The 17,098-nt window shown below is 40.6% G+C and overlaps 1 protein-coding gene across 1 annotated transcript in view; it reads left to right on the top strand.

The window, feature by feature from the left end:
• The window catches only part of PRUNE2 (prune homolog 2 with BCH domain), a 138,206-nt gene that overhangs the window by 100,540 nt on the left and 20,568 nt on the right, over nt 1-17,098 (top strand). Inside the window, 3 exon segments of the mRNA XM_083701852.1 lie at nt 8,260-8,339; nt 9,131-9,352; nt 15,151-15,327. Of these exon segments, the coding sequence (XP_083557978.1) occupies nt 8,260-8,339; nt 9,131-9,352; nt 15,151-15,327 (479 nt within the window).

Raw genomic sequence — 17,098 nt, 5'->3', positions numbered from 1 at the left:
TGTTGTTGCTTTCCTCACCTCATCTGGAGTCGCATCTTGCTTCCCTTGACTGTGCCACACACACTCCTTTCGCAGGTTTAATTCACTGCACCATTGCTTGTCCTCCAGCACCAGCTGCCTGCACAGGAGCATGGACTGCTGCCAAAGTGCCACTGCCTTTTCTGTCTCTGCTAGTTTTCTCTCCAGCTCTAGGGTTGTTGGTTCTCCTCCCACCATTTTTTACTTCAGGCGCACGTCACTCCTAGGCCTTCTCTCCAGGAAACAGATCCCACTTCTGACACCAGTGTTACAAAAGTCAGGTGCCTGCCCCTCTTTCTGCCAAGCGGTAGCAATGGTCCATGGGGTCTCAGGCACAGGGTTCGTGTCCCTTTGGAGAATAGAAGACATGGTGGAGACTGTTGTGCTTTAAGAAATATGGTTTATTCACCTATTTACACCTTCGGCCTGCATGGACAGAGTCCAGACCTTATGGCATGGTCAGTTCAAGAAGCAGTAGCACAGGCATCCTACTGCCTCCCTCTCCAAGATGGATCTCACCACCACCCCAGCAGTTACCCTGGCAGCATTCCAAATCTCCAGTCTCTTCACACCTGGGGGCAAGAGGGAAGTTCCCTTGTATTGTTAATGGCCCTCTATTGTTCTCTTGATAGCCATAGCTGGGCCAGGTTGGTTTGCATAAACCAGCCCAGGAATTCTCTGTCTGCCACAGCTCTGCAGTTTATGTTTTAATCCATATCCCAATTAATCCAAATCCTAGCATTTATTCATTCCTAGGGTTTAGGGGGGACCCCCCCCCCCACAAATCTATAACGTTATGTTATTGGAGCAGCTGTCACCTGGTTGTATCTCATACTACTCTGCTGGTACCTGTAAGGAAGAACCATATCAGTTAGTCATGGTTCCTTCCCATGTCAATGTCACCCAACCTCAAAGGATGAATGATACAAGTAGGGGAAAGAACCACATAATTGGTCCAAGCCCCATGATTCATTTATTATTTGTATGGATTTTCCCAAACCAACATGAGCTCTAGAGGCATGGAAGTGGCAGCTCCAGTACAAAACACAAGGTAACATTAAACAAGGAATCCCCAATACCTTAACAAAAATCCAACAGCAGTGAGAAATATTGTGACTACAAGGGAAAGTGAAAAGAGGTAGGAGGATAGAGATTAGTAGAAAATTGCATATTACTGCTGAGATGGGCTAGCAATGTATAGAATAATAAGTTGGGGGGAAGATCATAATTTTTATCTCACACTTAAAGATATAAAAAGAGCAAGGAGGCATCTGCAATACATGATTGCTAACATGTCACATCACAGATATCAATATGCTGCAAAATCAAGCTTCTTTTTTCCCATGCTGTCAGTGTGATAGAACTCAATCCTAGGGTGGCATGAGTATCAAAAAGTGCTGAATTCTGTTAATACTGTATAGATAACAGCCTACTCTGCTATTTCTAGCCTAAACTGTAAGTGTGACTAACTAGGCTGAAATCCTAACCCTACTTACCTGGGAGTAAACAAACTAAATTTATTACGATTTCTTTTGAGTAGGCATTATAGCACTTTTTCAGAATGCACCATATTCACTGGGAACATCACAGTCTTTCCACTCTGACTGTGTTCACACTCCCATTTACCGTGCACTCACTGCGTTTCTAGTGCTGGCTTTTAAAATACCGTACGTGTCCACATGATGTTTTCCAAAATGCCTATCTATCCTGTACTTTGTTATAACATACTACTATTTGATGTATTGTTTCTAAAACCAGCTTAACACCAATTCGCTGTGCTTAAGGGCTGTAATGTGAACACACCCTTAGCTTAGCTTCTCATCTATATATACCTGTGAATGATAGACCCAGTGTTTTTTTCTGCGAGTGCGCAGGGGTACGCATACCCCTAAACATTTTCTGACTCTTTGTACTTTTGTCCATTTACTGTATTTATTTTTCCTGATTTGAACTATAGAATGATGATTTTCTTGAGTCAAAATGAGAGTACCCCTAAACATTTTTAAAGAAAAAATGCACTGGGTAAACCTATTGCAAATCTACTGTATTACAGTATAGGGTAAATTAAGATGACAAGGATAGTAAAATACTTCAAACTTGGAGTAATAGAAGTAAAACATTTCAGTTGACAGTAATGATTATATTTGCTACAAGAGTCAAATCTTAACTGGCGTGGGGCTGAGATGGAAATGCTCACTTCTTAATTTGAAACAAAAAAAAAAATTCCTTCCAGTAGCACCTTAAAGACCAACTAAGTCAGTTCTTGGTATGAGCTTTCGTGTGCATGCACACTTCTTCAGATACATTCTTAATTTGAGACTATTTTAGCCCTGACGTGGTACAGAATAAAAGAGAAAATGTTCAAGATTGTCATTTGCTGCTTCAGGCTCAGTCTTGCCAGGTGGTTGGCAGCTGCATGTTCATCTGAGATGCTTTTTGCTATCATTCTATTCATTCCTTTATACAGTACTGGAAGCAAAAGTGCCCTGAATACAAAATGTTTTGGCCACAGTGTCAGCGATGGCTGGTGCCCTTTGGGAATGGTAGAGTGGAAGAAGGCAGGGAGACCAAGAGTGGTTGGAGCAGAACCCAGAGGCTGGTGGAGCCAACCAATCCTTCGTTTGTCCCTGTCCTCTTCCCTGATTAGTTCTACAAGGGCAAAGCAGAGACGAAGGGGGAGGAAGCTCACAGCCGGGGCCCCTTTGACTGGGATCTGGGAACCGACTGAGGTTGGTGGGGCAGTGTCCCATGTGTTATAAGAAACACACACCTCTGCTTGAAATTGCAGTGAAATGTTTTCCTGAAATACTAAATATACTGATAGTCAGCCATCAGCTATAAATTGCCAAGTGGTATTTCTGATTAGTAGAAGCACTGAATTCTGACATCATCATGGCAGAAACTTCCTTTATGACCTCTAATAGATGCTTCTAGATCATCAGTAAAACAGAAATAACCACAATGATTAATCATGCAATTCTCTCCTTCAGCTGTGGTTGTGAAAATTATTTGTCAATATTTATACACCATTTTGTACTGCACATATTATGGATAATTAAAACATGTTGCTGCAGAGAAAGAAGGACTATCTAGGCATCTCACTGTGGATGTACAAACAGATTGCTGTACTGCAAATTAAATACCAACAAACAGAAGACAAGGCCTTCTCTACATCGGTTATCTTAATTATGCTTTGCTAATTAAGCTGCAAGAAGGCCAAGGTGAGCTTATCAAATGCTGCAGAATGTGTCTAGAGAAATTTAACTCCTTGGAGGCTGTACAATTAATCAGCTTTCTCAAGTCACCTGTCTCTACTTTTTACTTACAGCTGTAAGTAAAAGTAATGGCTTCTTCCACAGACAAGCTGGCATAATTTCTTTCTTTTTTTAAAAAAGTTGTATGTGTTGTCTGCATAGCAGTGGAGGAACCTTCCCACAATGCTGGTTATGTCCTTGAGCAACACAACTGCCCTGCCCACATGTTCAGGAAAACATAGCAGCACCCAACATTTTGAACTAAGAATTATGTGTGGGAGGAAGATGACTTAGTTGCTTTCTACCCAGCATTCCCCAGACTCGAGTGGGAACTACGTTTCCATAGGAGTACATTTCAGTTGCAAATATTTGTTTGTTTTAAAACTTTCAACTGCTTATTGAAATAAATGGAGTCACAGGGAAACACAGGGAACTGCCTATAGAGACCACTGGCAGATCTGGCTCACTGAGTGGTCATGGCTCCAGAGTTTCAGGCAGGAATCTTTCCCAGTGCCAGGAACTGATTTTGTTTTCTCTACAAAATTGCTCACAGAAATTGTCTGTGAAGTGGTTCCCTGGGTATTTTTGTGTCAGGTTGCAAAGCAGGTAACCCTGACCCATGTTCTGCTTCAGTGGTCGGCTGGGAACATTCCTTTCTCAACTAACTCAGTGCAAATCATGCTGTCTCTAGAAGATTTTGGACATATATATATGTTTCTGCCACATGTACCTTTTAAGCTGAAATATATAGAAGTTCCTTGGTTCAAGAAGAAAGATTGTTCATAAACTGTCTTAAGCAGGAGCCGGGGAAGCTTTTGAAATCTTCCATGCACATTATAGCAGCTTGGGCTGATAAATATTAACATGCATGGCCTCTAATTGTAAATGAATATTTTCCTATTTCTGTTTCTTGTTCGTGGTCTATTGCTGTCAGAGATGTTCTTTTTTCTTTAGTTGCTCTATTTCCACATCTTGTCATTGCTGTTGCAGCTGTTTGGGGTTGTCTATATAGCATATTCCTGATTGACTCTGCAAAAGTATTTCTGAAAGTCTGTGATAAGGTGATCAGCTACCACTGTGATCCTATGCATGCCTACTCAAAAGTAAATCCCATTGAGATAACTTGGGCTTATTCCCAGGTGTGTCTCACGCTCATACATTAATGGGGTTTCTTATTAGTTCTTTATAGCAAAGTATACTACCAAGATGACCCACCTCTTTGTTAATACTGTAAATGATTCAATATGCAACATACAGAAATACTTCTACTAAATGTTGGTAACAGTAAGCCTATGATACGATTAGAAGAGCAGAAGATTTTGCATGGGTGGTTTTTTAATGGGGGGGAAATTGTCTAGTTTATTCCTAAAGTCATTCCATTGGAGCTTTCTGGGTACAGGGATAAATATGGCCCTACCAAAGAGAATGACAGAACAACCCTATGCATGCTTTCTCAGAAATAAGCTGCACTGTGTTCCATTAAGATTACTCCCAAGTAAATGTGCCTAGAAAGACAACAACAACAACAACAACAAAATCAAGGCAGCAATTCCCAATTGAACACAGTGGGACTTACTTCTGAACAGATATGTATAGTGTTGCACTCTAAGAAATCTATGTAGGATCTTACACCAGACACAGTGTTAGAGTTTGTAGTTGTATGTCACTCTCTTTAGAATTTGTAGAATATTATTCTTACCTTCAAGGCTGCCAGAGTATTTCTCAGGACAATTTAGAGAGTTGAAGTGTCGTTGTATCTCAGCACCCATGGACAGAATAGCTGAGAGCTGACAATGTGGCCGAGTGGAAACTCAACACGATTAACCTAAGTGTGACAGGTGAAAGATCTCTTGTATGCAAACACCTAAATGCTGCCTGATCCCTGTCATTGTCCCATTCTTTTCAGGTAATAAAACCAGCTGCATACCCTTTAACAAAGATGAAAATAGGGACATTTCTCACTCTTCCCCCAACTGACCCTCCTCCACTGCCCATTTCCCCCCTTCTCCTCGCAGAGCATTTTCTATCAGGGCAAGTTCCGCCTCCACCGCTACACCAATGGGACCCAGAACACCCCCCTCCACCGCCCTGAGACAACCCACCATCACTTGGGACAAGGGCCCCAACATCCTCCCTGAGCTCGGCACTGGCAGTGGAAATAGGAACATTACAGGATCAAATCAGCAGCCAGTATGGCTTTCATAATTCCAGGACTGTCCCTGGAAAATCGGGACACTTGGAGGGTATGCAGCTGCTGGTTTCCATTTCGGGGCAACAAGCTACAAATGCCGTCCTAGAATAGTTTTCAGCTATTTTGACGTATAGCCCATCTAATAGTTCAAAGCGCTGTAGCCCTTGGTATGGCATTAGCTTAACTACTAGAAACCAACTTTTGGTAATCTCAGTAGGAAAGGGATTCCAGGGAAGAGGAACAACCATTTTTACTTGGCACTTGAGCAACATTATCAAGCAGATAGTTTTGCTTGGCTTTAGAAGTTATGATGAAATCTATGGTATCTGAAGAAGTGTGCATGCACACGAAAGCTCATACCAAGAACTGACTTAGTTGGTCTTTAAGGTGCTACTGGAAGGATTTTTTTTTGTTTTGACTATGGCAGACCAACACGGCTACCTATCTGTAACTGGATCTATGGTACATAGATAGTCAAGTTTAAGGCACGATAGGTAGGTCAAAATCATCATGAGTCTTGTCCAAAAGGATCCTGGAAGCTTGAAAAAATAGAGTCAAGCATACTTCAGAAGCAGTAACAACATGGTCTCTGTTAAACATTGCCTCTGGCATTACTCCCTTATGTTGGTTAAAATATATGCATATGCTGTTAGTCGCGCCCCCCCCCCCCAATTAGGCAGTGAACAGAAAGAGCTCTGTTAGGGCTGCCTAAATGTGGATGTGCTCCCTAATACCATAATACTTGATGTAGGAACCTTTATTTTAAGATCACTTTGAGTTTTGCTGTAATTTCTTTCTGTTTACTCTTTTGGGGAGATCATAATTATATAAACTTCAAGTACAGTCATCTTCAGTCATCTTTACACTTAAAAATTCTAGGGTTGTATTTCATAGTTCTACAATGAAATAAATGGACTTTGGTTATTGATGACCATTGATTGCAATTGCCCTAACTTCAGGATGATTTACATTACAAGCCCTGGTGTCATAATCTTCTTCTTAGGGCAGATACCCTTTTCTCCTTCATGGTGTTTTTAAACATTATTTTGTGCTCACGTTATCAATCATCTTCTATAGTTAGAAGGGAAATCAAAACCAGAAGAAAGCTTTGAATAACAAGACAACATGGGTAATAAAATGAAAATCTCCTTAAAAGAATCCAGAGGAGCATGGAAAATGTAAAAGTTAAAGATGCTAGATGGTTCTGTGAAAAACACACAAACAAAAACAACCCAGTACTTTATTTGATGAAAAATGGCTACAATTTATATTTGAAAAAAATACTCTGGTTTTTGTTTCAGTAAGCCTGTAAGCCTAATTTATCATTCCGGAGCTCTGGATACTTGCAGTGTCATCTAAAAACATCTACTCAAAATCAAGTCCAATTGAGTTCAGTGAAACTTATTCCTATCTAAGGGGTTGATCACATACTTAGAAGAACAGGGATTCATCTCCTTCAAAAGGCTTTGGCCCGGATCTGAAATACTGGCAACTCCCCGTTTGTGCAGGGGTTGCATTCCGGGGTCCTTGTGTGCACCAGCAGACATGGGTCAGCCCATTCCACCCCTTCCACCCCTCCATTCCACCTTTCCCCATTCTGAGGCTGAAAATGAGACATGTGTTGGCAGTCGCACATCAATTGGATGTGCAAAATGGTTGCCTCCTGTACATGGTAATATCATGAGAAAGTAACTTACAAGGAAATATCTAATTGTTCTAAACTTCATCTCTTGTTTTGTTTTAAGAGCAATGTTTATGTTTCCAAACCGTAAGCTGGATGGGAAATGGGACTTTTGACTATGTCTTTCTAAAAAGTGCATAATTAATTCTCTTATTTACTCCTTATTCTGTCATGCAGTCAAAACACAATAATGATCACACCATTATTTATTTTCCTTTTGCTATTATTAGTGCATAATTATCCAGATCTCATCTTTATTGGTATGGTTTGTCAGTGGTTTCCTTATTACTAGCACATCTGAGGATGAAATAGATATCCTCCTTTCTCCAAGCCATGTCTTACCTAGTTGAGAAAGAAAGAGCTGGGGTGAAGGGAAGAGAAGTCTCTTTCTCTGCTCTGGCCAGGAGTCTGGGATTCCCACTTGTTTTCTTGCTCAGTCGTACAAAGTGAAGTGTACATTCTGCACTTCAGGACTGGATTCTTTGCTTTCTCATTGTCTGAAGAATCATGAAAAGACCCATTTGAGACAAACCAGTTTTCACACTGAAATGTTAATTCTGAGAGGCAGCATAATTCTCATTGAAACTCCAAACTTGATCATTCTTATTACCTTTAGGATGAATTTTAAAACAATCCAGTTTTCCCAGGCATTTGATGGCTCAAAGATACTGTTATTTGCAGCCTTGAAATTATTAGCCCTGAGAGTATGTGATTATTTGACATGTTTAATTGTTTTTAAATGTTTTAACAGGTTTAGTTGTTTCAAACTGTTTTAATCATTTTAAAATGTTTGAAATATGTTCTTATTTTATTTGTAATTGTATTTTTAATCACTGGTGTGTCTGCTTCCCTGTACTCCTTTGGGAGGAAGGGTGGGATATACATTAACCATAAATAAATAAATACATACATACATACATACATACATACATACATACCCCCATAGCGTTAATTCTCTAACACAGATTAAAACTCAGTGAAAGCTACATATCCCTAACATTTCTCTGTTTTGTCCAATGAAAGCAGAATAGGTAGATCTTCACCTAATGCACTATGATGGCTCTAATACAAAACCCTAAGATATTTGCTTGTTTATTTTTCTGTGTGTGCTTCAGATTGATATCGGAGGATGTTGGAATGGATATCCCTTCTAATGAGACTATGCTAGACTCCAGTGCTACAGAGATGAGACCTGGTAAGACAACCTTTTAATTATTTTTTTGATCCTCCTCCTTTTCCAAACATTTTGTTAATTCAGTGAGAAGCATGTTGGTGTGCTGCCACGAGATCATTCCTGTGTTAGAAGAAAAATGTGTGAGCTTTGCTTTATTTAGCTAATTCAATGGTTCTCTTGACAAAAGATTATAATTTGCAGCACACTCTCCTGTGCTTTGGTGTCATCAGGAATGAGCTCATGTGATAATTAGCTACTCTGCACTTTCTTGCTAAATTTGTCTACAGTTTACAGTTGCCCTCCAGATTAACATATAGCAGTCAAAACAATGCAGTTCAAATTGCTGCCTAAAATGTGGTGGCTAGGAAAGAAGACTTTGACATACTAGGGCCCATTCCTCAACACATTTACTCCACACAGCACAGATGTGTAGGGTAGGTCTAGACAGCAGTAGCCCAGGATTCCAGATAAGATTTGCAGGGCTCCAGAAAATGACAGAGACGTACTAGATCAGTCCTGAAAGGCCCATCTAGCTATTTATCTATGCTAATCACAACACACTGTCTTTGCTGTAATACCATCTCCTCTATTCCCCCCCCCCCCCTCTTTCGTCCTTTGATATAAATTTAAATCCTTGGATGTGTGAATGTAATTTCTTTACGTACATTTTTATTATATGGTCATTTTTTTTCAAAATTTTGATGGAAATATTATAGTTCCATATGGTTGGCTGAGACGGAACTATTTAAATGTGATTCAACATAATAGTTTTTATCTAAAACAGAGATTATTTTATCTTTACACTTATTCAGAACCTCCCAATTCTCTAGATATCAATGGTTCCAACCCCAGAAGGATAAAACTCACAGCTCCGAATATCAATCTCTCTTTGGACCAAAGTGAAGGATCTGTCCTTTCTGATGATAACCTAGACACTCCGGATGAAATTGACATCAATGTAGATGACCTGGACACACCAGATGAAGCAGATTCTTTTGAATATGCTGGGCATGGAAATGAATTAAACTGGGAAGGTAAAGTAGCATGCAGAGTGATGAAATGTGCATTTTCTATATTATTTTTAGGAAGGTTTAGCAGTGGGAAAGTGATTCTCACTCTAGGGCTTCAGCTGTCAACTCAGCTGTGTGTTCAGAAATGAAGACAGATTCTGAGTATCATGTATAAAGCTGCAGCAGAATGCACTGCTTTCACTACAGTAATGATTTCAAGTCAGATATGAAGATTGCAGTGTTCCATCAGTCATTCAATTACATTAACTGATTTTGAAAGACTAAAAATGAGCCTCCGGTTAAGTGGGCAGCAGACTTCTTAGCTAAAAATATTCTTTTTAATTTTAGCACTTTAAAAATGGCAGGTGGCAACTACTGTCTTTAGAAGGGGCACTCCTAGCCTATCACATAGAAAGAAATGTATCTTCTAAGATGATCTAGTTATAGCACACATGCCATAAAGAAAGTAAGATTTATTTGCTTTTGATATATTGTTTTTACTCATGAGCAAATGTAGTCTGTTATCCTACACACATTTAAATGGGAGTAAGCCTCAATGAAAACAGTGGACTTTACTTCTGAGTAGACATGTATAGGATTGCACTGTTAATTGATTAAATGAGCAGCAGCAAAGCCTTCCAGATGTTGTTGGACTCCAACTCTCATCAACCTCTGCTAATAGCCATGGTTGTTGGGTATTGTAACCTATCAACACTTGGGGGAGGGGCGGATACAGATTCCCCAGCCAGGGATTAAATGTCTGAAACTCACACAATTTAATGGACTAAGATTGCTTTACTGTCGGCAGTGCTAGTTACTATGATTTGTCAAAATCAGCTTTAGGCATTAACTGTTTGATGTTTTGCAGTAATTTCTTGGAACAGCACAAATGTTTCATCTTTTCTGCAGCTATCAGCTAATTGCATATCAGTACTAAGAACAATGGTGTTTATACAACTCAAAGGCATTTTCACAGATCAAGTGGTTTAAGCAACTTATAGTTAATAGACTCAGTGATTTGTCACAGGAGAAACTCAGGGCAGACTTTCACCAGGAAAGGCACCAGTCATTAGCTCCCATCAAACGATGCTCTGCTTATGCCTTGATGCCCACTGCAGCTAAATGAAACTACCAGTTCTTATTGAATTTTTATTTATCACATTTATATCCCACCTGTTTCTCCAAGTTGCTCAAGGGGGCATACATGGTTTCCCATCATTTCTCATTCTTGTGGAATCCCACTTTTCTGCACATAGGCTGTTTATGAGCTTTGCATTGCGAGCATAAGTTTAGGCACAAAATGCTTCTCACTTTGTAGTTTTCGCCTTGTTTGTAGAGACCAATATTGAAGCCATTCCAATTTTTTTACACATCAATGCATCCCATTACTGCATGGAACTCATGCAAGTGAGTGGTCTTGCAACTGGTATCTGTAACGAACTGAACTGCTCCACATACTGAACCAGACAAAGATTCACATGACCACTCTTAACTTCAATAACAATAATGGGACCATAGCTGACTAAATTCTGTTCAGAGTAAACCCATTAAAATTAATCCAAGTTACTCATATCCTTTGCTTTCTAGGGGTGGAATTCAACATACTGCTACGTGGAGTATGTGTGCATGAAACTAGGTCTGCTTGCACAGTGGGATTTCTCCCTTCCCCTCACTCCCACCCCAAACCTGTTCTGGGGTTCCCCCACCCCTCCAGATCAGACTTAGGGGGTGCAAGGAGGGAGGAGAGGCAGGGACAGTCCTATTGCTTGAGCAGACCTTGTTCAGTGCATGCAACAACTTAGTTGCATCCTACCCATTGGGTCTACTCTGAGTATGACTAACTTTGGATTCAACCCAAGAATATTGACATAAGCCAGATACAAAAGTTGTGTTTATAGTACAATACCAATAGGTCTCCTCAGAGGTTGATTTTACTCTGCTTTTGTCTGCTGTGCCATAGGAATCCAGGTAGAGACAAAGGAGTGATTTTATCTCATTCTCTGTGCCATTGCTAATATCCAGCTCTTCATTCCCACCCCCACTTCTAGCAATTAGGCTCTCCCTCATTTTACATTATTCCTGCAAACAATCAGTGCTGAAATGTTTGAAGCCAAGCATCAGCTAAGTGTTTTATTGGATTGCAGCCCACATTTTGTGTCTTCTGTATTTCTCCAGATGGGTACAATGTCGTCTGGCAGATTTATCAGTGCAGTAAATTGTTCGCCATCTCTTACCTGCCTATAATACAGACAGTTGGATTTGATGTAGCTAGCAAACAAAATGGTTTTTTGCTTCCTAGAGTTTAAAAAGCTATTCGGGATGAAATATCAGCTAATATTTTTGGACTACAAAGTGCTCCTATTTTGAAACAGAAATATTACAAAGCTGTTCAGAAAGAATGAATGTAATGCAAGGAGAAGCTGAACTGTGAAGCCAGATATGGGGCATAGTATCCAAAGCAGGTTACTATTTCGGAACCTGTGCCAGAAAATCCTACAAGCGCTTCTCTCCTTCTCTGGCAGTAAAAATGCGGTAATAGTAAATAAATAACAGTTTGCTCCACTTTCATGCACCCGGAATCTGCTGCCTGAGGCGGCTGTTCTTACTCTGCCTGGGAAATATAAGAGCAGATAAGAAATCTCCCTCTTAAAATGATTCTGAAGACACAACCTAACTCACTAACTATGTGGATGGAAGAATTACTGGGCCTAGTTAATAAGAACATTGAAAGTCCCTGCTGAGTCAGACCAAAGGTCCACCAATCTCATCATCCTGCCTATTGACAGAGAGCAAACAGATGCCTCAGAGAGGCCCACAAGCCAGGTGTGTGAAAAAGCAGCTGTGAGAAAAAATTGATGCAAAGCAGTCCAGATTTTTAATTAGTTTGTCTATTTACTGCAAAAATGCTGACCGAAAAGGTTCCCAATGCATTTTGATTAGACTTATTTCTAAGGTAGCCTTTGTTGTTTAGTCGTTTAGTCGTGTCCGACTCTTCGTGACCCCATGGACCAGAGAACGCCAGGCACCTCTGTCCTCCACTGCCTCCCGCAGTTTGGTCAAACTCATGCAGGTAACCTCGAAAACACTATCCAACCATCTCGTCCTCTGTCGCCCCCTTCTCCTTGTGCCCTCCATCTTTCCCAACATCAGGGTCTTCTCCAGGGAGTCTTCTCTTCTCGTGAGGTGGCCAAAGTACTGGAGCCTCAGCTTCAGGATCTGTCCTTCCAGTGAGCACTCAGGGTTGATTTCCTTCAGTATGGAGAGGTTTGATCTTCTTGCAGTCCATGGGACTCTCAAGAGTCTCCTCCAGCACCATAATTCAAAAGCATCAATTCTTCGGCGATCAGCCTTCTTTATGGTCCAGCTCTCACTTCCATACATCACTACTGGGAAAACCATAGCTTTAACTATATGGACCTTTGTTGGCAAGGTGATGTCTCTACTTCTCAAGATACTGTCTAGGCCTGTCATTGCCCTTCTCCCAAGAAGCAGGCGTCTTTTAATTTCGTGGCTGCTGTCACCATCTGCAGTGATCATTGAGCCCAAGAAAGTAAAATATGTCACTGCTTCCATTTCTTCCCCTTGTATTTGCCAGGAGGTGATGGGACCAGTGGCCATGATCTTTGTTTTAAGGTAGCCTTAAAAGGGACAAATGCCTATGCTAGACTTAAATTTAAAGGAAGCTTATGCCACTAATGCTTATGTGCTTTTTAGAAGGATGCTTAGTGGGACAGCAGAGCTAAAAATATCGCCCATTGTCATTCTTCCTCACCCACACATACTTAATCAGCATCTTTAAGCAAATGTTGTCACCTTCCAGCCCTTGTCCAGGCCCATTTTAAAAAGAACTGCTTATATGGAACTCTCTGTGCTCTGTGTATACGAAGGCACAGATTGAGCTGAAGCACAGCAGGAAGAGGATGCACTGAGCAGCTGCTGAGGCAAATAGGAAGATGCAGTCATGATGTCATTGGTGTGTTCCTGACAGCAGTGTCTTAACGGCATCTATTCTGCTTAGTTTGCAGCCTGCCTTCTCAACTATCAAACTCAACAGCAGCCTCCACTTTGTGCACATTCCCCTGGTTGCCACTCGGAGGCAGCAGCTTGATGTTGCTGTCTACTGCTTGCTCAGGTCCACTGTACTTCCTAGGGATAGTTCTAAAACTGATAGATTCTCATCTCTGGGTCAGAAGGTGGCAACTCTGGAATTACCCAGCAGTGAAGGTCAAGCTGGGAGGCCCTTCATTTGTTACTGTATGGCTGGCTGTGCTTCAGGAGCTAGTCTTTAGGCTTGGAACGAAGGCATCTCACACAGAATGAAGATTTGGGTACAGGAAGATAAAGCATCTCTATTTTTAATTGTTGGGTAGGAAAAACAAATTTGCCAGATTCAACTTATGACACATAGGTGGGCTGAAAATCTGTAGTTGCTGAAATTCTGTTGACTGCCCTTATACAAGCAGCCTCACCCAACTTTGCAGAGGAGATGTTGGCCAGCCTTTGGAGGCATAACATGTAGTTCCACTCTACACTAGCAAAGGTGATACAACCCTTTGATGGCACCTGTGTGTGAGGTAATAAAAATTCTACTTAAGCCAATTTGCATGTGCAGCACAATCATGTAATACAGATCTCACTGAACAGTATCACTTTACCATGCAGCTGCAGGGATGCTGTGTTTGAATCCTCATAAAAACTTGAGTAATGCATTATTTGTGAGTCTCATTCTTACCTGTTTTTCAGCATACATCCCCACTTGCAACATGAGTGCTATCATCCAGCAACAGCTGCACTACATGATTTAGCTGCAATGTGTAGTTTGAGTTGAATTTAGGATTGAATATTTAGAAGCTAAAGACTGCTATAAACATTGGCTATTCCCTGAACTGTATATTGGGAGCACTCCATGAATTTTGAATGCTCTTCAACTGCAGCCTCTACCATATGTAGGCCCAACCTATTTTGTGGCTCATTTTCTGGGAACAGTCCAGTAAGTACGACCAGATAGCCAGATGTCCAGGCTGAATAAGGATAGCTCTGTAATGTGCCATATGTCCCCCCCTCATACAAGTGAAAGAGCCAGCGGCTACTGTCAAAGATTGGATCTACTAACATATGGCATACACAACCACGATCCAAACACTTTATTTTAGGCTCAAAATAATTGATGTCCAACTTAATTATTTCATGCAATAATGCACCGCTAATCCAAACCATAGATAAACATTATGTATTTGGCCCTCTCATCTGGGATTAGTTTTCTCAGTAATTGTGCAAGAAACAGTTCCATGTTGTTTTTATAAGCAAGGTAATAACTGGAAGGGAAGGAACAAAAGTCAATCTAAAACAACTGGTCCAGAAGGAGGCCGTTCTATTTTCTGAAACGCCATCTGTATAAAGGAGCACACAAGTAGGAAGTTGACAACCTCAAATTTATCTCCAGACATTGTAATATTGTGTAATAAACAGTCTTATACAGTCCAACATAACACAGGCATTTTCAGTGCAGCTGATGTTTCTTCTTGGATATTCACAAACAGCAGTATCTGTATGGTTCAAACTCATTTGCAAGCTAAACCCATCACCCCTGTATTAAGTCATACTAAAACAGGAGTGTAGGTTTGATCATTAGTCTTTTAAAATTACAGGGCCATTCTGATCTTAATTACACTATTCTCAACTCTTTTTTTTTAAAAAAAAAATTAAGTTCATGGCAGGATGCCGTGGTCTCATAAGTGAAAACAGATTTGATGATGTTTCTCCAGATGTCAGTAATAACCTGCCACTTTATTCTCTCTTTCACCTGCCTCTGCACTCCTCAGAAGAGCAGCCGGCCATTAAGGAAGCTACCCAAGAGGAATCTGAAGCAATCCCAGAATATACTGCTGAGGAAGAGCGAGAAGACAACCGGTTATGGAGAACAGTTGTCATTGGAGAACAGGAGCAGAGGATCGATATGAAAGTCATTGAGCCTTATAAAAGGGTCATTTCTCATGGAGGTAGGATTGTTCTAGTAGCATGGAACAAAAAAGCCATCCACCCACCCCAAATAGAAAACAATACTCCTTTTATTAATATTCTTATCTCATAAGATCCAAATTTAGATTAAGTTTTCATTAAGGAAAGAAACAGGCCTTTCTACATGCCCAGTGAAATCCTTGTCAATTGAGAGATCTATTCTGAAACTGTAGCAGCAATCTGTTTACCATTAATTTCTTTTATTCTATGTTTAAAACACTTCATTTTCCAGGACTAGCTTACATAGTTACAAAGGAAAGGTTTAAGGAAGGAAAAAACTAGTTCATAGTGCATTTATAGACTTAAATATTGCAGGAACAATTGACTCACTTGTGTTGGTGTTCAAGTTATTTCTGCCTGCCAGTGAAAGTTGTGACCTTTACTCAAAGAACATGGCTACCTTTTAGATTTTTAGTTGTATTGCCTTGTGTCCTAAGTGAATCAACTCATTCCAGAGCAGTTTCTCTGACTTCATGTTGTAAGTGGATTGAGGATGACACTCATCCTGTCCTCACTAGGTCACAACACGGAGAGGCTGATGTACGCTTTTCAAAGAGCGAAGGAAGTAGAATGGAATTGGCTCCTGTGACCCCCCCCCCCTTTCAAGCATGAATCTGTTATGCTTTATAGGAGACAGTGAGGAGAACAGACAGAAGGACTAAGGCAGGAGAGTCAGTGTTCATCAAGCCTCAGCCCTGGAGACACTTTCCAGTCTTAGCTAGACTTCAGTCCTGGAACAAGTTGAGCTAATAACAGTATTATCGGCCATGTGCAGAGCATGACTGAGTAGCCATAACGAGTTCCACATGCCTGTTTATTATTGGGAAGGTCTTCAAGGCATGCCTGAGAACCCGACAACTCTGATTTTAGCACCCAACTAATGACACAGGTGGCACTGTGGTCTAAACCACAGAGCCTAGGGCTTACTGATCAGCGGTTTGAGGGCTTACTGATCAGCGGGGTGAGCTCCCGTTGTTCGGTCCCAGCTCCTGCCCACCTAGCAGTTCAAAAGCATGTCAAAGTGCAAGTAGATAAATAGGTACCACTCCGGTGGGAAGGTAAATGGCGTTTCCGTGCGCTGCTATGGTTCGCCAGAAGCGAATTAGTCATGCTGGCCACATGACCCAGAAGCTGTATGCCAGCTCCCTCAGCCAGTAAAGCAAGATGAGCGCTGCAACCCCAGAGTCATCCACGACTGGACCTAATGGTCAGGGGTCCCTTTACCTTTACGTTTAATGACCATAACAGACTGCATGAAATAAAAAAAAATTCCATTAGAGATTTTGAATTGCTTCCTGTTCTGTGTGACTAAAAATGTAATGCTGCACATAAACTTTTGGCTTTGCATGGGATTACAAAGTAAAACTATTAAAAGTGGGCTTGTGTAATTGTAGTGGCACATCTGCCAAAGTATGGCAGTCTCAGAGCCAATTAGAAGTAAGGACCCATGACAGCACCATATGACAGCAGTTGCTTTGTGAGACCATGAAGATTTTCTCATTTCTTTTAGCAGGAAACCTCTTATACTTTACAAGAACCAGAAGTTGTTGGTTTTTTAAAAAATAAAATTGATATTATTTTTTAGTATAATCCGTTCATTCACATTATTGTCTATTTTAATATGATATTTATTTGTACTTTCTTTTTATGAAATTCTTTATGCCTCAATGGATAATGAATTTAGAATATTTGCTCCTTAATACTATTTTCTGGACTGGTGAGTTTTATAAAGTTGTAGAAAGGTTGCATTAT

The sequence above is a fragment of the Podarcis gaigeae genome, assembly GCF_964106915.1.
Source record: "Podarcis gaigeae genome assembly, chromosome: 11".
Lineage (NCBI taxonomy): Eukaryota > Metazoa > Chordata > Lepidosauria > Squamata > Lacertidae > Podarcis > Podarcis gaigeae.
This window is presented reverse-complemented; position numbering and strand designations above follow the sequence as displayed.